The following is a 22211-nucleotide window of genomic DNA, read 5'->3' as shown; positions in this document are numbered from 1 at the left end:
TGCCTTATTTTTGTGAGGAAGGGCACAAGTTGCAGGCAAGGTACATACCAAATATCTGCAAAGAAATGGGCTTTCTGTGCCCTTCTTTCTTTCCCTTGTAATAAATATTACCATTTGCTATGCCTGTTGCTGAGGAAGCCAAGGTAGATGGTACAACCAGGACTGATTACTCTGATGGATCAAAGACCACAGTGCAGCCTGAACTTTACTTAAATTTAACATATGCCATTTTTCCAAATGATCGTGGCAGCTTCTCACTCGCAACTCAGTCGTTGCCATTTGCCAGTAAAGTTGAGATTTCCTGGTGGTTAACGGGATTGAATCCCTGCTGCTTTGCAGGGGACATCCTCTTCCTTCAGAAGGAAGGAAAGTCTTCTTGGGCAACCAGCGTCATTGAGTCTGGAACGGCAAACTTTATGTTCTTTTAAGAATGAAATGCAGCTACAGAAGTATAAAAATGCCAGAAGAAATGCCAGCTCTGTCATCTTTCCTGCCTGCAGAGGGAGAGTTTTTCCATAGTAGCAGAGGAAAGTCTGATCCTCAGCTCTTACCCATCTCCTGGAGTTGGGCTCCTGCCTTCCAGGAGTGCCTTTGCCAGCACCGCACACCGACACAGGCGGGCAGGCATCCCCCCGTGGCTAGCTAGCGTGCCTTCCCATGGGTGCAGTGGTATTTGGGAGTGGTATTTGGGATTTGCAGGGGTATTTGGGTATCACAGGTTCCATTGCACCAATGTGTTCAGATTATTTAATGCAACTTGTACCAAGGGGTCTGAGGACGGTAGTAAATAGTTCAGGGAAAGCCCTAAACTGGCCACAGTCTCCTGTCTTCTGGGGTGCTGAGGTATCTATGAGGAGGTAGTTTTGATGTACTTGTCATGGTGTTCTGTTGTTACATTACTTAAGAATATCCTCCAACAGATGACCATGGGGTGCTGCTGCAGAGAGCTTGCTTTTCTGCGCAAATGTAGCGCTTTGAACATGTTGCATGGACACCAGAGGCAAATAACTCCTGAGAGTCTGTAATTAGTGCTGTGGAATTCAGGTCTGATGTAGGAGCTGCCTAATCACGCTGCCCTAACGGCCGGCTGAAGGACAGCTGGAGAAGTCCTTGAACCTTGCAATGTTAAAATGGCAACATTGCTTCGGCAGGACAGCGTGTTCTTTAAATATCGCATTCAGATACGTTTTTCCAAAAGCTTCTGTCAGACTCGACCTAGAAAAATACCCTTTGTTTAGCTTTGTGGTGAATGTTTTGCGTTTTTAATTGTATGTAGTGAGTCAAGTTTAAACATTCTGTTGAAGAGAAGAATTGCGCTGGTATTTGAAGTGGAGCCTCCTGGAAACAATTTGTGGTTTCTCTATATGTTTAGCTTCAGTTCAAAAAGCAAAATATGGGTTTATACAGTTTTAGTATGAATGTCAGGATGACTGAGGGACCCATTTAGCTCTTGCCTTGTTGTCTGTTTTAATGTGAGGACAGTGTAAAGGAAAAAAGGACTCCGTTTTTGCTGGGAGGTTTTAAGAGTTGGGTAAGAAGCAGTGTCAGTGAATCTGTCCTCTCTCCGAGAAAGGGAATATTTGTGGAAGATATAACTAATGCCCTGAAAAGAGCTGGCTTTAGTTCAAAGGCTGATGATGGCATGGAAACATGAAACAGTGATTGCTGTGTACATTTGCAAATGAGAAATAATAAGGTGCAGAGCGTGAACACATGAAGCGGTTAATCAGCAGGACGCTCTACCTGATCCTGTCTGGACCAAATTGCTTGTATGATGACAGGACCTAGAAATCCCAGCTGATGTGTGCAGGCAACGAGTGAAACCATGCCCTGGCCCAAAAAGCCTCCCAGCGCGGTTCCCGCAGGGCTGCCAGGCAAAATCTCTGCTTCCTATTGACTTCTGCTAGCACTGAGTTCCCGTTAGGGTGGTAGGCTACAAGCTGAGGTGCTTTTGTCCCTCTTGAAAGCATCATGAAATGGTATCTTAAAAACATGCTGCTTTGCCTTTTGTGAACTCGGATAAAGGAGACAACATCAGCGTGTGTATAATTTCAACCCAAAAGAAAATAGGTTGGTGCATTTCAGGACACAAGGGTAAAAAGGCTTCTGCAGCCTGTGAGTCTGTAAAAAAAACCCTGAAGCTAAAAAAAAAAAAGGTAACTTACCCAAAACAAACACTTGTGGCCAAGAGGATGCCTAAGCCTGGGGCAGCGTTTCTTTGGAATGGTGGTTTTCTGGTCACGGAAGAGATAGTTTACTAGAAAAATGCACATTTTGCACATGTGGCTTTATTTTGAAACCAGGGCTGGAAACTCTGAGGACGTGAAGCCGCTTTGCCCGGGCTTTTGCTTGATCGCCTTTTGTCGTCCTCTCTTTTCAAGGTGGATCACTTGGACAAAAACGGTCAGTGCGCTCTGGTTCACGCTGCTCTCAGGGGACACCTGGAAGTGGTGAAGTTTCTGATCCAGTGCGACTGGACCATGGCTGGGCAGCAGCAGGGAGTGTTCAAGAAGAGCCACGCCATCCAGCAGGCGCTGATCGCCGCGGCCAGCATGGGCTACACGGAGGTAAGGCTGCCCCGCGCACCGCTTTGCCTCGGTGGGACGGGAAATCAAAGGTTAACTCTGCTTCCCAGCCAAAATATTGAGCAACGAGGGTCTAGGAGGTGGAGTCAGTGCCACCGTCCTCCAGTCCTCCCCTTCCCATGGCAGGGAGGGGGATTCGCAGATCCCTTGGYGAACCCTGTGGTCTGGGCAGGCTTCCAAGAGCGGAAGTGTAACAAGCCTTTAAGTTGTCGGAATAAACCTTTGAACAAGGGTGGGTAAACAGTGCGTTGCTCTCCAACGTTTGGGGGAGAGCAGCACGGAAGAACTTGCTCCTCTTGTCCTGCRCCGAGATGTGCCGATATGGAAAATGATGCGTATTTTCCTACTGAGAAGCAGCATTTGAGGATTTTTGTGTTGGTTGATTTCTTTACGAAATCGCGCTCCTCTCGTTTACTGGAGTTCAGATTTTGCTTTTGTTAAGTATAATCCAGGAAAACAGAGGTAATGTGATCAGATTGGAGGAGCTAATTAAAGAAAGCTGGGAAATTCTTATTAGCTAAGTGACTGAGCTGGACTGATTAGAAGCAGATGTGACTTCAAAAGCGTAAAGATCTGCATTCTGAGGACAATTTGTAACAGGGCATGTAACTTTTCGGATGGGAGTTTCCCCCAAAATTGTTTTAGTCACCTTTATAACTTTTAAAAAGCAGTTTTGGAATTACTTATGTTGTACCAGGAGTGTACAGGGCTGCTTATAGAAAATACTCAAAGTCCCTGCTTTGAGATGCTTGCAGTCATAGGAGACATCAGCTGGTTATTCATTTGCTGGTTTTCTCCCACTTCGGTGACAAAACAAGTATTTAACATGTTTTAAAATTATCTTAATCACTGGTAGAGCCACACTGTAGTCCTGGCTTGTGCTCCTGCCAGATAGCCTATGCCTGCAGACAGCTGCACGCAGTAGAGCAGGCACAGCTTCCTCCAAAATACTCCAAAAATGCTAGTTGTCGCCTAGGCCCCAGCAGATAATTATTTCTCCCAGAATGAGAAAAACGGTTTTGGTCCTGCGGTCACTAACGTAAAATCTCAATTTTCTTCGTAGCCTCTTGCTTTCTCACATTGCATGATCCAAACGCTGACATTTTCTGCCAGTTTTCAGTCAATTAAATCCTTTAATTTACCCTCTGAAGAAGTTAATTTGTCTCTCTGGGGTTTCAAGCATCCATAGCCGGAAGAAAAACATAGTGGAATTCTTTGTAACAATCTGCTGAAAAACTGGTATTTGCTAGAAAGAAGCTAATAGTTTCTAGAAGTAACTTCATCTTGGCGGGAGCTGAGGATAACGAAGAGGCTGATGATCATCGCTGTCATTGCCTCATTTGTCCATGACTCGGTTTCCCCATACCGATCATACACACTACACTAGTAAAGTCCCACCAGGTGAGAGTCAAGACAGACAGGCAAACCATTATTTTTTTTTTTACTGGTTACGGCATCCATAGCTCAACTTACAGGTGAAGGAGCATCCTCTGCGTGCACCGTGTCATCTGTAGCAAACCAGCCACACGTCCAGCAATAAGGAACCAGCGCTCCAAAGGCTCATCGCGTGCGCTTCCTTCAAGACATTTGGTTTTTTTAATTTGTACAGGGCAGCAGGCTCCGTGATTGGTTTCAGGAAGAATATTTACTTGAGCGAAGCTGCCGGGCAGAGACTTTGTTCGCTCTCCGTTGTGTATTCAGAGCAGCTCGTGCTAAGATGTCAGCAGTTTATATGTAAGGTGCCGCAGTTCGTGAGCTTGACATGTCATTTTGTTTTAGATTGTCTCCTACCTGCTCGATCTTCCAGAAAAAGATGAAGAGGAGGTGGAGCGAGCACAAATCAACAGCTTCGACAGCCTTTGGGGAGAGACAGGTGATTTCTGTAGACGCTGTAGCTGCTTTCTTGCATGTTGGTGTTTGTATTTATGGGTTCCCTGTTACCTAGTATAGCCCCGATTCCTGCCTTTGTGGTGATGAAGTGAGAAGGATCAGCTTCTGATTGGATTTCAGATGATTTACAGTCGCCAAGGCGGAGCTGCAATCTGCTTAAGTGAAACAGAGGAGCTTAGCTTTGAAAATACTGAAAATACTCTGCAGCTTCTGGAGGGTGTGGGCATGCAGCATGTCCCACAACCAGGCACCTAATTTCTCTGGAACATGTCATGTAAAGTTAGATGGACACAGAACCACGGTGGTCTTTCTCTTTTGATGTTTGGCATATTCATCCAAAGCATCCCCCTGTCTCTCTCTCCCCTCAGCATAATGTGCGGTACCATCACCGCTACATGAGCCTTTGATTTTTTGAAAAACTTGTCATTATTTAGCACCTGGTAATCAAACAGACGTCCTTTTGTGGAGTACTTCTTTTGTATTCAGGGGTATCAATCCAGAAGCCCTCATTTTCTAATCTCTAGCAAAACAAAAGCAGCCACTCACCCTATCCACTTCACATGCAAGATTTGTGCTGTCCTCTCCATTTCTTCCAATATTCAAATCTGGAGTTGTTAACTTTTAACGCCAGTGACCTCATAAATATTATCCACTGTCTTTTGTGCTCAACCCACCGATCTATTTGCATCATCAGTAATGTTCCTGTGAAGTTAATCCACCAAGATAATGTTCCTGTATGAGTAACAGAGCACTGATTTTGATTCTGTCACCTGTAGCTTTGTGTCTGGTCAGGATGTTTCATGTTAGATGAAAAAAAATAGCAGGGATAATTTTTGAGCTGATTCATCCACTGTACATTGGAAAATGTAGCCTTATAATAGCCTCGCAGTGAACGGAGTCTATCATAAAGCCTCACCTCTGAGCAACCTGAGCTTTAAAGGACGAAACTGTAGGAATGAATGGTCACAGCGTGGAGCCTGGCAGAAAGCAGGGCTGGCCTGGGCCAGTTGCAGGGCACTATGAAAGGAAGCAGCTCCCTCCACCCGCAGGGACATAGCAGCATAGCAAGGGCATTGTGCCATTATTAATGGAAATAAGGCCAAGATTTACAAATAAGCAATTTAAAAGTGCCCGTAGGGTGTCATGGAAAATAAAAAAAGAAATTGGATATAGAATTATCCAAATGAAACGACTGAGTGTTGCTAATTTTATACATGCTCACAGCAGGACAACAGCATTTTTACAGGTGAGCGCTCAGTTCAAAGTGGTGACCAGGCCAGAGAGAGCTCATCCAAAATGCTCTCTGGTATCTGGGTCTTGTGGGCTGTCTTGTTAATAGAAACAGATTGCAGAATAGGACGGTAATCCAGGTGTCTTTTAGAGCTTGATGAAAAGCCACTAAAATGTCTCTCTGCAATGTAACCCCATAAGCATCATCAGATACTACAGCTATTACCCTTGAGTTAAGGAAGTCCTGGGTTGTCTGGATAAATCTTGCAAAGCCTGCTATAAAGCCATACTCATTTTTCTGAGCTGTTGTCTAACTCTCTCTGCTCTTCCTTGGAGGTCAGCCTTCGGAGGTCCCAGTCCCCCTAGTCCTCCTCTTCCCGCTCAGCCRTGCTCCCCAGTCCGGTGGCTGAGCTCCAGTGCTTCTGCCTGACAGATTCCAGCTCTTCTGTCTCCTCCTTTCTTGTGTCCTGTGATTCTGCCTCTCCRTGGGTCCCATGTAACCCTCCGGGCCTGACTGTTGCTATAAGGACTCTTCCAACTTAAGTCTTCTTTCCCATTTTGTTGTCCTCCCTCCCCTACCTCTCCCTCCCCTAAATCTAGCCGAAAGCTGGACTTAGGCTGACTACCAGATGTTTCTGTAGCTGAGGGGAGATCTCGAGTCAACTTGGATAGTTGGGAATGTGGATTTGTGATTTGTTAATAGCACACAAACTGAAGAGTCATCTCAAAGGAATACCCACTTATGTCATTAAAATTAATGGTAGCAGAAATGAGCCAGTCATCAAATTCAGGATTTTTTCCTCCTGCCGCAGGCAAGACAAGCTTGTATAGATCACAAGACTCCCTTTCACTTTGCTTTATTTCTATTTTCCTAAAAGTAAATGGCAATTTTAGATAAATTTGAAGAGAAATGTTGGTTTCACCTAAAAATAGTCATCTGCTTCAAAAATCCAAATCRTGTCTCTTCTCTTTTGATCCTTGTTGCTCATGTGTCTACTCTTCTGTAGAGCAGGACTGGCTGCCTGGCTTACTGATATCAGTCTAATATCATCCAAATTGGAGTGCCAAGTTGCATCATAACTTCAGGAATTGCTGACAGCACGGTATAGCCAACTCCAGATGGAATATTTACCCCTGGGACAAAGCTAATGTCAAAATCCAACACAGAAGTGTCTGAGTCACTTGTAATAATTCCATCAGAGCTGGAGGTGCAAATACAGCAATGATAACTACATCAGAAAGCATTTGTCCTGCTGCCAGGCTATGAGATAGATACATATAGCATATAGGAGCTAGGCAGTACACTGCGGTTTAGTGATTCCTCCTCCGGATAAAGTTGTTCTTTCTCTGAGAAAATAGATAGGTTTTGCACAACAGGCAGTGCAGAATGGTCCATAGCGAATCCCTTGTGCTAGGGACTATGGCTTGTCTGACGTCGCTTGGTTGCTCGCTGACTGAGGGGACGTGTCTACCCCTGAAGCCTGTCTCAAGCTCTGTTTAGCCACGTTTTGAGAACTGCAGCAACTGTCGTGTGGTATTTATGCCAAGACTACGTTATTACCTGTTGACTTGGACTCGCAGCACTACGTCCTCACAGAAGAGTTTCAAGATGAATGCTGCCGTTTCTGGCCCAGGATCCCGGGGACCGCTCCTTGGCTGCGCGTTACGGACTCTGGTTGTTCGCGCTATGTCAGACAGAAGAATTTCAGAGCTTGGTGTTGAACTAAATCATTCCCGTTGCTCTTGTTTCCTCTCATCACCTTTCTTTGGCTTTTCCAGTCTCCTTTCAACACACAGGCAGCATAGGGGGAAGCCTTAACTTGTGTTGTGGTTTTTGTGGTGACTGATGACTGCTGCAGATGTATTGAAAACTGCTCTGTAACATCAGAAAGAGGTTGATAAGTGCACCTAAGGAGTGCTAAAAAGTTTAAATAAGCAGATGCTTCTAGAAAATTTTTCCTGAAGGAGTTTGAGCTYTTGGGCTTGGACAGATGGACACCAGCTGACACCACAGAATAGTGCTACGGGCTTGAGGTGACCAGCAGTGGAGATGGAGCATGTGGATTTCAAAAGTCATTCTGATCAGCAGGCTGGAGATGCAGGGCTATAACACTTATATTCAGAGCAGCAGCAGAATATCTGGCAAACTGGAGGCCAAGGTCCTCACCCTACAATCACAGTTTAGTTCCAGTTGGAAAGGCCCTCAGGAGATAGCTAGTCTGACCTTCTGTTCAGAGCACAGCCAGCCCTGAAGTCAGGGCGTACGTTGTCACACTGGTCCCCTAGGGTCCAGCTGTGTTGAGCTCTTTTCACTCCTCGGAGAGTTGCTCCATTTCTGGAGACAGTTGCTTGGATATCTCCATGTTACACAAGATGTGCTTGGATCCGTTTCTCTYGCCAGCAGGCAGCAAAGCCAGGTTGTCAGTGGGACACCGTCCTGAAGCAGCAAGGTCTAAATGTTCAATAATCAACAGTAGCACGTGAGCTTCCTGTAGGTGGGAACTGCAAAGGGCAGGTCATAGCTGCATACCAGCACCAGTTGCGTTGACCCAGAAGAATTAAATAGCAAAAAGACACGTCAGTCCAAGTAGCCAGCAAAGCAGAGCAGCAAAGGGTAGGAATCAAATCATCCTGTTCCAGCAAAGTCTTTTCCAAAGTAGATTTCATGGTGCACACTGAACGCTAGGTGATTTACAGTATTTTCATTGTTGCAAACTTAAGCCGTTTTGACGTGAAATACCTCAAATTAACCTGCAACGTTTCAAGTGCAGGCAGGTTCAGAAATAGAACCAAAGCCCTGCATACCAGTCCCTCTGCTCTGAACATTAGACACAGGCCTCCTTCTATATTTGTAGCGTACGTTTAAAACCCACATGGATCTGATTATAGATTCTGCAGTATGTTCTGCTCGTGGCAGAGAGATGATTTTTGTTTTAACTCTTGGTGGCTCTCGACCCTGCGAGAAGCAAAACTCAGCCATAATGCRGAACAGAATAGAGAATTAATTAAATCCCCCACCATTAACAGAGTTGCAGTTGGAAACCCATCAACACCTCGTAATCAGCCATCCCACAGAAATGTACTTCAAAGAAAAAACAAGCTACGTCAGTTAGAAATAGACTCCCACCTTCTGCTCAAACTCCTACTAGAAGCAGCAGAACGCAGAGCCCGAGGAGTTTGCTGCAATGCACAGAAAGTTAGGGGAGAGGAGGGAGGAACTGAAAAGTCTAAAATTAATGCCAAAGGCAGGAGCTATTTTCAGATTGCATGCCTCTTTTCTAACCCAGCCATTCTTCCAGAGTTTACAAAGCACATTTGGTCAGGGCAAGAGGTGTTACCTTTACCCAGAGCACCTGCACTATTGAAAATTGAAGATAATTTTTGTTTTGCATAAAGATCCTTGCTGGTAGGATCTGTGCTGGCTCAGAAACAAAGGCCAGAATTAGCATTTTACTCGGAGACCGTGCGAGCGTGCACATGCAGTTTTTGCCTTCCAGTTGCTTCCCCGGTGGGGTTGCAAAGATTTACGGACTCAAATGAGACCTTAAAAGTAAAATTTCTCCATGTGAACAACGCGGCTCTATGCTAATCCTGACAGAGAAAAACCACAAACCTCACTAACGTCGAGCTGGCTGGCAATATCTGCCAGTAACCCCAGCCCGCACGCTCTCCCGYGCTTTTGGGTTTCGGGAATCTCACGTAGCCAGGATCCATGGGGAAATCAGCCAGATGCAGCTTCCAGGCTGGGGAAGTTCTCATCAAGGAAGCCCCAAAAGATCTGTTTTTTTCTATGGAAGTCGTGCCCATGCTACGACTCGCTTAGTCTTGGAGCCCCTGGGTTTTAGAGTAGACTCAGCTGCCAAAAAGCTGCAGGAGGCACTGGGGGAAATGGCGAAGGTTTCTTGTGACATGACTTAGGATTTGTTTTGGGCACTGCCTTGAACTTCAGTTGCCCAGGCCTGCCRATCACTCGATGCTTACTGCAGTTCTCCTTTTCCTCTGGTTTTGCTGCAACTTGCTGAAAATTGTAAAAGCCGATTATCCCGATCAGCCTCTTTCCATAACGTTATGAGGTCTTTTYGCAGGGAGAGCTGATCTTTGGAAAAAAAGCTAAAATGACTCATAAAAACCTGAACTGTGCTAATATGTCCCATTTTCTTGGTTCATTTTGCCCGGTCTGGGGTGTGCTGGGCATTTTAGGCACCATCACTCTGATACCGGGCAGAATGGCCTGTCTGTATAGTAACAACCTTCCTAGCGAACGTGGCTTTTTCTTTTCACGGCTTTTCTCTCTCCTTTAGCTCTGACAGCGGCGGCGGGGCGAGGGAAGCTGGATGTCTGTCGTCTCCTCCTGGAGCAAGGAGCAGCCGTGGCCCAGCCAAACCGGCGCGGGGTCGTTCCGCTCTTCAGCGCCGTGCGACAAGGCCACTGGCAGGTGAGCGGCTTCCTCTGCACGCCACCCGAAACCCCTGCGCTCCCGAGCTGGGCAATCCCCGGTAACCATCATTAGCTGAAATATGGGAAGAGAAGAAAAACTGCAACCCTTGGGGGGAGTATGAGAGTAGTGAAAAGTAATGGCTTGGCCGCTGCAAGCCCCAGCGTTAAGACCATGTGCATGTTCACTGGCAAGATGYTGAGCATCCTGAGCTCTTGCTGGACGCAGACAATTTTTTGCTAAAGCACAGCGTTGTCTTGCCATTTCACAACAGCGGATGGGATGCCCTTAATTTTTTTTCCCCCCACTTTCCTTTTACCTTTCTCGTTTCTCCTTTGCCCTAACCTCAAGCAATAATCCCAGAGGACATCGCACCTTTTGGGGAGAGATTTCAAGACTTGGGGACCGCTCGGGGAGCCCACGCGTATGACACATGTCCTTGCTTTGTGTGTTGCAGATCGTCGACCTCTTGCTCACGCACGGCGCCGAYGTGAACATGGCAGACAAGCAGGGGCGGACGCCGCTGATGATGGCTGCRTCCGAGGGTCACCTGGGCACGGTGGAGTTTCTGCTGGCACAAGGTTAGCGCGCGTGTGGGGAAGCGCGGCAGAAACCAGCCACGGCAGGTCCCACCACGCCGTCTCCTGGCCAGCTGGAGTCGGGGAGCGTGAGCCCGCTGCTGGATGGGGCAGTCGGATAGGTTTCTCGGCACCTCGTCCAGCTTTCAGGAGGACAAGACTCAAATCGTCGTAGTGTTAATCTTGGCTATTCGTTTTTTTGGTGCTGGGTGCTCACAAAACCGCGTATTTGTGTTAGAATATAAAACGATAATGTATGGTGGGCGCTTTGAGCATTGAGTTAAGAACGTGCCCTTGAACCCAGCTCGAAGCTTTCCCCTTTGGCAAACATCAGCAAACGGTGCACGAAGGAAAACGCCATCGGGGAAGAGGTAGGTGAGCCTCAGCCGCGGGACCAGAGCTTGGGACACGTTTTACGCTCCCATTTTTAGGGCTGGGATTTTAGCCCACGTTTGTGACAGCGGCGCGAGCAGGAGGTGAACGTCCTGACGTAGGCAAGGATTTGGTGTATACGTTGAGAATAAAACAGAGAAGTTTTGAAGAAACGATCTTCTCTTCAGTTTTRCCCTCACGGATTCGCTTTGCTCTGTGCTTTTAGTTCCTAGTACTTCTCCTTCCCTAGGAGTTACCCAGTCAACGAGAGCGTGTTTTAATTTTGCTCATTTCTGATGTACATGTTGGAGGTGAGTCAGAACAATAAGCTGCCTGTAGCTTGTGGGAAGATGATGATTTCTTATTTCTTTGGTTCCTTGCATACTTTATTTGTCAAAAAAAGGAAAGAAAAAGCCAATTTTTTCCATTTGTTTGTTTGGGTGGCTTTCCATTATTTCTTGGCTAGAAATAGCATTTAGTTCCTGCATTGTTATTTGGTATTTTTATTTCAGGTTGGATTCCTGTTTGGGAAGAGGTCTTTCCTTCGTATCATAAGAAATTATGTGTCTGACCCTTTAGCCAAAATAGGAGACACTTGAATATTTTACATAGCGGTTGTAAAAATATTTTTTCACTGAAAAATTACCAGGCTTCCAAGTGCAAGTTCTCTGTTGCCTGCCTGTCCTGGAGCCACGGGCCRGTGGGATCCTTGCTGCTCTGTGCTGTAACTTGTACAGGGATGTGGGCAAAGATCAGTGTGAGGCTGATCATGAACTTTTCACGAATTAATTCAGTTAATTCTTTTCTGAAGGTGAGTTTTTGCTAAAATTTGTATCTCTAACTCTCGCTGCATGTTCAAGCTGTACCGTGGCCCCTTTAGCAGCTTGACTTGAATCTCTGTAAAAGGCTTAAAATATGTGATTTTTGCCAGACTTGAGAATTGTGCATGTTGCTCGGGTGTGAGTCAGTGGAGGATGAAAATAGCAGATAATCTGACCCTGGCTATGGGATAGCCAGCAGACGTGCATGATGTGTCCCTGGCTTTTTGGACATTGAGAGCCCGAGAGGTCAAAAATATGAAAATCATCTTTCATAAGAGATACTTTAGAAGGTCTATTCTTCTAAATAGCTTAATAAACTCCACTAAATATGCTATAAAGTTAGCTCAAGCCTGGGCAGAGTACAGTGATATATGGTGTATTTTAATTAAAATGGCTTTGACAATCCTGTTCAATGTTCCATTAAAATCAAAGTGTGAATCATAAGCCATAAGCATTAATTAGTGTGTTGCAAAGCAAATCTCCTTTGACTGTACTTGATTAACACAGCGTTTGTAAACACTTTTTATTAACCGAGTTGCAGTCATCAATCAATTAGAAATCCAAATTTCTAGAGTTACCTCCTGCTCTCATTAATACCCAGAAGTAATGGACATGTGCACAGTGAATTAAACTTCTTTGGTCACAAAGAAGTTAAATTTGATATTCATATGAATCCATGTTACACAGAGCAAAATAATTCTTGGTGATCGTTCAGTTTTGAGAGACCTTGGTTTTGAATCTTGTTTTTCTGCAAAAATCCAGCCCCCTGTAGTTTTTATTATCAGACCATCCTGGCCACTTTCTGCTTCTATCTGATGCTCCAACAGCRTCAAAGGAGTTTCTTTTTTTCCAGCTGGTTCGTTTTTGCATGCTTACTGGATTGCATATTAAATGAGAGAATCTTCCCTTTACCTGGTTAATTTTTGGGGGTAAGCAGCAGCTCARCCCTTTTCAGAAGGTAGCTGGCCTTACCCAGCCAAAATCTTTCCCACTGCAGCGGGGATCTGTCCCATGATGTCGCCTTAAGCCACCTGCCCTCAAAACCCATCAGTTTGTATTATGTCTGACTGCCTTAATGCTAAGTAGGTCAGAGCTCCCTGAAGGGATGAAAGATGCCTTCAGGTGAAGAGCGGCAAGTGSAGCTGGTGGTGGGAGCCCCTGCTGCGCCCGGAGCGTGGCACTGCTGTGGAGGCCATGCTCAACAAGCCTTGGAGCAGCGTCGTAGCATTTTTGAAGCGGTTTGCACTGTCCGCTTGCTTAGACCTTCAGCTTGCATTGCTGCATTGATACCCTGAAGTCTTTGCATGTCCCTTTTGTTGGACAGGGAAGAGTGGGAAGGTTGAGGAATGCTGTGGCTTTCCAGCCATCCCTTTTTTGATAGGAGCTTTCCTACCTGCTCCAGAAGAGTCAGGGAGAAAAAWCAAGAGACAACTTTGGCTGATTCCAAGCAAGCAGCTGGCACAAACGAGAATGAATGCAATGAGCCTTTATCTTGCTTTGGTGAGCAAAAGCCTTGGGTTAGTGGAGCATCATCTAGAGGGCTTTTGCCGAGCTTCAAAAGGGTTTCAGGGCTGCAATGTGGGGCAACATTAGCAGAAGGCTGGCAGGAGGTCCGAGCTTATGTTGTCATCATCTGGCTTTTGTACATTTGAGGTGTCTTGCCGTGAGCAGAGCTCCTCAGCACAGCAGCTGCCCCAGACGCCTGTTTGCCACCTCCCTCGCTGGCACCCAGCAGGCAAGGTGCTGTGCCTGGGCCGAGAGCTCCTGCTGCAGGCTGCTGGACGTATCCCAAGCAAATGCTCATGTGTTTTGCTCCTCCGCAAACAAAAAGTTGGGCAAGCTGGAAGACGCATTGGTTCAGTATCATCTGGGTAATGTGTGCTGAGCAGGGGAGACGCCAACTTGGATGAATGGGAAGGGTTAGGAAACTCGCATTACTCCCCCACTCGCTAAGCGTTTTGGAGCTGGTAAAGAGCGCCTGCTGGGTGTTTTAGAGTTCAGCTGCAGGAGAAAAGTCCTGCGGTAGCAATTCATCCCAGGAACATCCCGCAGGTAGGATGCTCCTTACAGGAGCAGAGCTGCTCCGGGTCTCTTCAGCACACCGGAGCAAGAGCCTTGCCTGCGCCGCAGCAGCACGAGTTGACTTCGCTCCACGGCGAGGAGTGTTCACTTAATGCTGCTGTTAAAATCTCATACGCGGGCCCATATGCCGTATGAAGCAATGCTGACCCGTCGGTATGGCAGCGCGGTTTCTTCGTCCAAGAAAACGTCAAGTCCCTCTCTCCTTGGCTTGCAGTTGGCAGTAGTTTATCCCGCAGCGCTGTATTTATATTGGGTTAGGTTCAGGGAGAAATACTGCTGGAAATTATGTCAATTTGGTTAAAAGGGAGGGGAGGGAAGAGGGGAAATATGTGCTTTTATAAATGAGTGGAGCTGAATTGACTTAGCTCCCCTTGGTACACTGTGACCTGCTGAAGCAGCAAAATGGTGTTCATCTCTGACTCACACAGGCTGGAATGGTTTTTGATAAAAATCAGTTAAGAAAAAAAAAAAAAAGATTGATTTCTCAGATGAGAGATGTCAAATCCACCCTGCTGCTCAGATGATGTTTGCCAGAAAAGCCTACAGATCTAAGTGCGAAAAAGTTTGCAGCTTGGTGTGAATAAACTCATTTGCCACAGTTTCCATCASTGGATTTGAAGTTGCCATGGAGGGTGGGATCCATAGCGGGAGAAATGTTAATACAGTGATTAATAATTATACACAGAGCGAGCTCTCTAAAAATAAGTTGCTGTCCATCACTAAGCTGTTGGTTTGTTGTGTTATGCTATTAGTGCGGTACAACGAGAGCTCTGAAGTGGACTGACCCTTGTTCTTCCAGGTGCCTCCATTTCTCTGATGGACAAGGAAGGACTGACAGCCCTTAGCTGGGCCTGCCTCAAGGGACACCTCTCCGTGGTGCGGTCCCTGGTGGAGAACGGAGCTGCCACGGACCACGCCGACAAGAACGGCCGCACTCCCCTGGACCTGGCAGCTTTCTATGGCGACGCAGAGGTGGTAAGTGGCCTGTCGCGCGTGCAGAACCAAAAGGGGAGTTGGCTTAAAGCTCTCAAAATAGTGCACCTCAGGTTGTAACCCTAAGCAGATAGTGCCCTAGACCTTCACACGCGCAAGCGCTTTCACAGGGGACAACGCAAGAGAGACCGACGTAACCTCAAGCCCTGTAGAGATGGTCTTAGAGAAACCAGGGCAGCAGAAGAAGCTCTTGCTGGCTGGGCTTCGAAGCTCTCGCACAGGAGCAGAGCTGACCGTCATGCTTGTCGCTGCAGGTTCAATTTCTGGTGGACCATGGTGCCATGATCGAGCACGTCGACTACAGCGGGATGCGCCCCCTCGACAGGGCCGTGGGGTGCCGCAACACCTCCGTCGTCGTCACCCTGCTGAAGAAAGGAGCAAAGATAGGTAGGGAGCAGGGGAGGCTCCTCCGTCGGCTCTGGACGCAGGCAGGACTCGCGAGCAACGGGGCCGGCCTCCTAGAGAGCGCCGATGTGACGCCGAGGTAGCCTCCGCCCCGGCGGCTGCTTCGTACCCCGAAAGCAGCCGGCGAGTCATGACTGCCTTGCTCGATTTATTAAACGGGGATTTATTTATTTTATTTTTTTTTTGCTGTCGTGTTACTTAGCAAAGTTAATCAATAAACAACTGTCTCTTTGGCAAGGTCTTTCCTCTGGTAATGCTTTTCCTATCTTTACGAGTCTGAGTCGACAAACGTACTATGGTCATGCATTGCTGTGAGCTGCTGCACTCACTTGCTCTGTGTATGCTTTCAGATTTTAGCGTTACCTGCACTGCGCCACACAGCCGCTCACGTTACGTTTTCCTGTGAAAGGGGATTTTGCTGGTGCATTGGCTTCTTCGCTGCCTGCCTCTCACGGCTGCTTTTTTTTTTTTTTCCTTTCTTTTTTCTTTTTTTTTTTTTCTTTTTCACCTTCATCCATTTTTTTTCCCCCTCTCTCCTACAACTTTTTGTTTTCTCCTTTCTTTGAAGGTTGTCAGACGTTACCGAGTCGCCCACGAGGTATATCTCATTGCTGTCAGCATCAGCCTCGATCTGATAGCTTTGTCAGCCTTGCTTTCTCCTGTTTGATTTAGCCTGCATGCGTCCCCAACACCTCTAATCTTTTAATTTACCTCACCTTCAAATAATTTTTTTAATGACTGTTGCAGAGAATAACTTGAACTCCAAAACTAACCTCCTTCCCCCAAAATGTGCTGAGTCTACTCATAGAGTGCCGTTGACTTATTCTGCACCCACACTAATGAGTTCTCCCCAAATTTGTGCCACCCCTTCCTCCCAGCGTTAGCCTCGAGGTGACCGCTGGCTCCGCGCAGGTGGGTCCCCGCGCCCACCAGGGCTGGATGCAGCCGCCGCGCTGCGCTCCCCTGCGCGGAGCCAGGCGCCCGTCGCCACCCCGAAGGGACGGCTTCAGCATGAGCAGTGCTTAGCCACCACCTTTGCTTTTGTTACATTTTCCAGCTTATCCAATTTCCTGCTCTGGTATTTCACGTCTCGTGAAGTTTGAAATCCAAACCCAGTTAAAGGCAAAACGGACGGCCGAACCGTAGATTTCCTGTTGCATTTATGTAGATTTTAATTGAGAAATGCTTTTCATGTAACCACTTTGATTTTCCTTAAACATGTTTTATTTCCCGACCACACTGGTTTCCCCCGTCCCAGCCGGTTCTCCAACCTGTAGTGCCCTCTTGTGGAAGTGACTCTGGTCATTTCCGAGACATGGTGGTTATTAATAATAGTAGTATTAAAGACTGCAAAGACAAGAGGTTGCAATGCAAACGGTGTTAATTTAAGCACAAGAGGAATTGTCAGCTCCATAATTTGGAGCGCTCTGCTCTTTGACCATGCCAAGTTGTTCTCTCCAGCAGAAATTCCCACCCCAGGATATTTTTTCCACCCAGCTTCCTACCACCCTTGCATTGTATGAGTTTTTTACCCATCATGCATCCTGTACACTACAGGTCCAGCAACATGGGCGATGGCAACCTCCAAACCTGACATCATGATCATCCTGTTGAGCAAGCTGATGGAGGAGGGAGACATGTTTTACAAGGTGAGAGGAGTTTTTTCGGAGAAAGAGAAAAGATGTAACTTTAGCCTGACTCTGTATGAGGTCTTGCTCTTCATTTGATACCTCACTGAGCAATACTGCTGCCTTAATCCATGGGAGGTAAAAGCTACTGCCTGCAGGATTTCTTGTGTTGCGCACTGTTTGGTTTTGGTTAGTTGGGTTGGGGAGGGGGGATTGATCGCCAAAATTTGTAAAAATAAGGCTGAAACAAAGCCAAGTCTGTCTGCGTTCTGGATGTGAGCCAAGACTTCATTTCCTCTTTGAGAACGCCAGAACCCAAGTGTTTTACGGAGATTCTCAATGCTGATGTCATCGCCTCAGATCTGGCAATGTTGTCGTTACCTAGCAGGCCCATGCTGTAAAACAAGGCAGCAAGATAGCGTATCCCAGAAAAACTAGTGAAAGAAACTTTTGATAATGAAAACAGATTGTCAGGACAGAGATGGCTTTATGTTATGTCCTTAAGCCCCTGAGAGGACATTCCACCGTTACAGCCAGGGAGCCTTTCTTGCTCTATGTTTATTTTAAGCTGATCTTTAAAACCTGGAGATTTGCACACACACAAAAAATGTGCAAGTACAACAATGATTCACTGTTAGCCTCCAAGGGTGAGGCAGAAAATATGCAGAGCTGGCATTGTAACTGGAGTTATCTGCCAGGGATACGTGATACAGCTGAGAAACCTGAGTCGAAAAGGTTTTAAAGCTTACTATTAGTAGCTGCAAAATTTATGTCTGGGTCATCATGAATTGCACGTGTCCTAGATCCCATTTTGCCCTCTTTCCTTCACCCTAGCTGCCACGGCTGCTCCCCTTCAGGGCGCAAATCATCCCATCCCAAAAATAGGTGCCCAAAATAGCGAGGGTGAGTCACCCTTTGAAGGTGACTGTTGCGTCCCAATAACTATAAAAGGAACCCAGTTGACAGCCTTAGATGTAGACACCTAATTTTTAGACATCTAAAGTCCAGGGAGATGAATCCCAATCCGTTTGTCCAACTTCAGAGCCACATCAAGGCCATAAAGTTTATCCTAGCTATCGCAGAGCCTTCTCTGAGCCCCAGGAACTCCGCTGAAAGTCCAACTCTTCGTATCCTTTACCCTAACGCTCGTTAATCTTGGGGTTAGAGCTGAAAGACGTGAAACGCTTGTTCCCGGAGACCAGCTCCACAGCACGGCCCATGGGGCGAGCTCAGGTGCATTGAGCAGTCGTGCCCACTGCGCGGCTGTTGAAGGCGCTTGCCCAGGAGGGGCCCCTGAGCTGCCGAACGGCTGCTGAGACTGCACATTCCCGTGGGAAGGGTGTAAGATGTCCTCCAGAAGTAGCAGGCTATGAAGTGGTTATGTTTGTGTGTCTTCTTGTAACCCAGCTCAAAAGACCATTTAACCAGAGAACAGATGGAGTTGTATCAAGTTAATGTAAAACAGTTTCTGCTGTGTTTCCTGCTGTAGCTTGCAAACTCTGTGAAGTGGGAGAACTCATCTTGTAGAAGGCATCTGCATTTCCAGAATTGTTCCCTTGATCAAATGTTCTGGCTTTCCTTTCTAGAAAAGAGCTAAATAGTGAAGTCATGTTACCTTAACCACCCAAAACATTCATGGGGCTGGTGAGTGAATTTTCTGTGGTGAAGTAAGCTCAACCGAGGGATTTATTTTGACATTCTTCTCCTTCTATTAGAAAGGTAAAGTGAAGGAAGCTGCCCAGCGCTACCAGTATGCCCTGAAAAAATTCCCCAGGGAAGGGTTTGGAGAAGACCTGAAAACCTTCCGGGAGCTGAAGGTGTCGCTCCTTCTCAACCTCTCCCGATGTCGAAGGAAAATGAATGTAAGTCTCCCCACTCTTCATGGCCTTAAGAGCAAGCTGCCAGCTTCCCGCCTGTCCATATAGACGTGTCTCTCCTGTAATTGTGCTTCGGCCTCTGAGGTCTCTCCTCTCTGTAACCTGGTTGTCCTTCACAGAGCACTGACATTTTATAATTCAAAAGAAGTAATGATTTAATATTCATTTCTGACTATTAAAAATTCATCGCTATGTTTATAGCTTTTTGAATTTTTTATTACTCCCTTTTGATGATGATGTGAATTGGGGGCGGAGGCATTTTTCAGATTTCTAGGGCAGCGGTGAGGGAGGAGCCAGGAGATGTGCTCCTGTGAATGCTAATTAATTTAAAATGAAGGAGCATATGCTTAGGGGGCTAGTACTTCCCCAGGGCAGTGACTCATTCAGAAACACCCCCACATCCTCCCTCTCCTCCCAGAACTGCCATATCACTGTCACTCTCCCTGCTCCGATCTAGCAGCATCTAGCGACAAACTTTTGCAACATTTCTGTTCTTCCAACAGACAAGTGCCAACTCCCCCTTTATCTGCGTTCGGAGACTTTCACCTCTACTACTTAAAGTCTCCATGCACTTGAAAAGTGAAATCTCCGCCAAGGCCGTGCGCCAGCGAAGATTGCACTGGAAGGGAAGGGATTTTGTGACACCTTCATTTCTTTAAGCTATGAAGGATGCAGATGAAAAGCAATGAAAGTAAAATCATAATGCTGGCGAGCAAGCAACAGAGGGCTTGGAAAGATGAGAACCTTCTCTTTAAACAAGCCAACTCTCTGCTAAGCCTGTGCTTTAAGGGCAAAATTTTCAGCTTGCTATTAACGGGGAATCCCAGATATTGTGATAGAAAATTTCAGGGAGTTGTAATTACTCTGCAGGTTTTGCCCCTATAAATCAGACTGTAAAGTACCTACCTCCTGCCTACGTTCCCAGCTTAGTCGGTTAGACAATACCTCGGTAACTGCTACTGAAGATACAAACCAAAGTATATGCCTACAGGCCAGACTTGCGAATTTTCCCCTGTAGATTCAGAAGTGAAAATCTTCTTACTGAAAACTTTTGTGTATTCAAAACCAAAATTTTACCAAATTGCAAAATGGCAGGTTATGGCACGTGTCTGAGAATAAGACCGAAATGACAGCAGAAAGGAGCAGGCTCTGTGCCTGTGGCCTTTTGGGTTTCAGAGACTTAACCTGGCATCCATCCAGCTACACGTGGGAGTCTGCAGCGAAGGCATTGCCAGATAAGCTCCCACCCGTTAACACTGCGGGAGCTGTAGTCAGTGCAGTCAGTGGAGTCTTGGGTGCAATTCATCTCTTCCTACAGCAGACTCCTCAGTTTGCTCAGATGACTCACATCATGAGCTTCCCCAGACAGGCAACCAGAGAGCAAGCTCCAGTGTGGACTCCCTAGCTGAGATTAAACCTCCCCTTGGGTTTCATTAAGATGCAATGGCCTTACTTGCTTATGTCTGACTGCTAAGTGCAGTGTGAGTGGCCATCATGTGCTAATAAACCTCATTTCTAGCATGCTTACTAAGGTTTTGAACAAATTAGGAGTACTCTTAGGTGCTCTTTCCCAGAACTGCTCAGGATTATAGCCCAAGTCAGCAATCCAAAGCAATGAGCATTCGATTGCCAAAGGAAAGCCCCTCCACTGGGCAGAGATCTCCTTTGCAGGCGCTCAGCTGCRCTTAGCAGTACGTGAAGCATTTGGGACAAGGGCAAGGGAGGGTGGACGGCAGAATTGGAACYATAGCTGATAGTCTGATCTCATGGTGCTGCCACTCAAAATCCCCAAACCAGTCTCCATTCCATGCTGTCACCTTCTCCCTSCCCCCTCCCAAGCAAGTCTCCCAAATGAGGTGTGGGAAAGGATGAGGAAAGGGTGTGACGGGCAGCACAGGTAAGACAGCTTCGACCGTGGAGCCCTGTTTGTAGTTACCGAGGTATCCGTAGTCCCTTCTTTCATGAGCAGTTTTATTCAGTCCCTTTGAAGTGTTTCACAGACTGTTACGGAGTGGGGAGCAGAGGGCGTGGGAAAGGTTTCCGATTGCTTTCAACTGTGGAAAAATCCTTCATGAGATCACATTCCAGCCTCGGCGAGACCAGATGTTTCCTCAGGGCTGTAGGATATTGGCCAGGGATTGCATGCACTTGGTGGGGACACAGTCAGTGAGAACGGAGCCAGTCTGAAGTAAAGGGCACACTGGCCTCCGGTGGATGCCGTACAGCGTCCGGTGTTACGAGAGGGCTTTGAGTCTCAGGACACCATTGGAGCTACCTGGCTATAAATGATGTCGAATCCTTGTAAACCATTCCAGTACCATCAACTTTTCCAAGTTTACGTGCAAAAAAAACTGTCCATGTAAGTTTGTTTTCTTCCCAAATTGTATATATTTTTATATTTATATCTATTCAATTACTTATCTACCCACCTATTGTAATGACAGGATTTTGGAATGGCGGAGGAATTTGCTACTAAAGCACTGGAGCTGAAACCGAAATCTTATGAAGCTTACTATGCAAGAGCAAGGGCCAAACGCAGCAGCAGGTGAGGAGAGAGAGAGAGAAAAGTGAGAGGGGCTGTTCTCTTCGAGCCTGGCCACACCGATGTAGGCATTCACCGTGCAAAACCGTGCAAGTGTCCCCATGTGAAGAAATGGCCAAGGAACATGCATTAATGTGGTTACAAAAAACTCAAACTCCAAAGTAATACCCTCCCTCATTTGGTAATTTCTGGAGCACAGCTGAAGGCAAAAGTTTTGAGAAGTTCATCTTAGTTGAACTTTGTCTGAACACCTTACTACACGGGAAGTCTTTACGCCCAGATTGGGTATTCTCCAAAAAAATACACTTTAGTTCAACCACGGCTTGGACTTGAAGCAAAGTGTGATTCATGGAAGTCCTGTGGCCTGTGTTATGCAAGAGGGCAGACTCGTATTCATCACAGTGGTCTCTTCTGGCCTTAAAATCTATGAATCTCCCTGTCCTACAGCACTTCTTGCAAGGCAGAAACTGAGGACTAGTGGTGCAGTGACTGTGCAGGCAAATGTGAGCTATTTTGCTTTCAGCCAGAGCTTGTTCCCAGAGCACTCAAACCAGCTATTAGAGAGAAGCAGTGCAGGGATCTCGGTGCATCTCGGATGGAGCCCAGAGAATTCCCTTGTTAACCTCCCGGAAAACTAAAAAGATGCAAGATTAGATTCTTTTCAAAACCTATCAATGCCATTCCTAAATGAGCAGGAGGGCTTGCTTTTGAGTCGTACACTCAAGGCCTGGGCATGCTGTCATTGCACGAATCTCAGTTTTGAATTGGAGCCA

General features: G+C 46.6%; 1 protein-coding gene across 1 annotated transcript in view; it reads left to right on the top strand.

Annotated features, from left to right (window-relative positions):
• TANC2 (tetratricopeptide repeat, ankyrin repeat and coiled-coil containing 2) overlaps window positions 1–22211 on the top strand; it is a 204442-nt gene that overhangs the window by 178902 nt on the left and 3329 nt on the right. Inside the window, exons 17-25 of the mRNA XM_026059243.1 lie at window positions 2382–2567; window positions 4365–4458; window positions 10007–10140; window positions 10598–10721; window positions 14793–14968; window positions 15241–15373; window positions 16949–17040; window positions 18735–18881; window positions 21341–21441. Of these exons, the coding sequence (XP_025915028.1) occupies window positions 2382–2567; window positions 4365–4458; window positions 10007–10140; window positions 10598–10721; window positions 14793–14968; window positions 15241–15373; window positions 16949–17040; window positions 18735–18881; window positions 21341–21441 (1187 nt within the window). The remainder of the gene's footprint in view (window positions 1–2381; window positions 2568–4364; window positions 4459–10006; window positions 10141–10597; window positions 10722–14792; window positions 14969–15240; window positions 15374–16948; window positions 17041–18734; window positions 18882–21340; window positions 21442–22211) is intronic.

This window comes from Apteryx rowi, unplaced genomic scaffold, assembly GCF_003343035.1.
Source record: "Apteryx rowi isolate R43461 unplaced genomic scaffold, aptRow1 scaffold_154, whole genome shotgun sequence".
NCBI classification, from domain to species: domain Eukaryota; kingdom Metazoa; phylum Chordata; class Aves; order Apterygiformes; family Apterygidae; genus Apteryx; species Apteryx rowi.
Note: the sequence above shows the minus strand (reverse complement) of the source record. Positions and strands in the feature narration are given on the sequence as shown.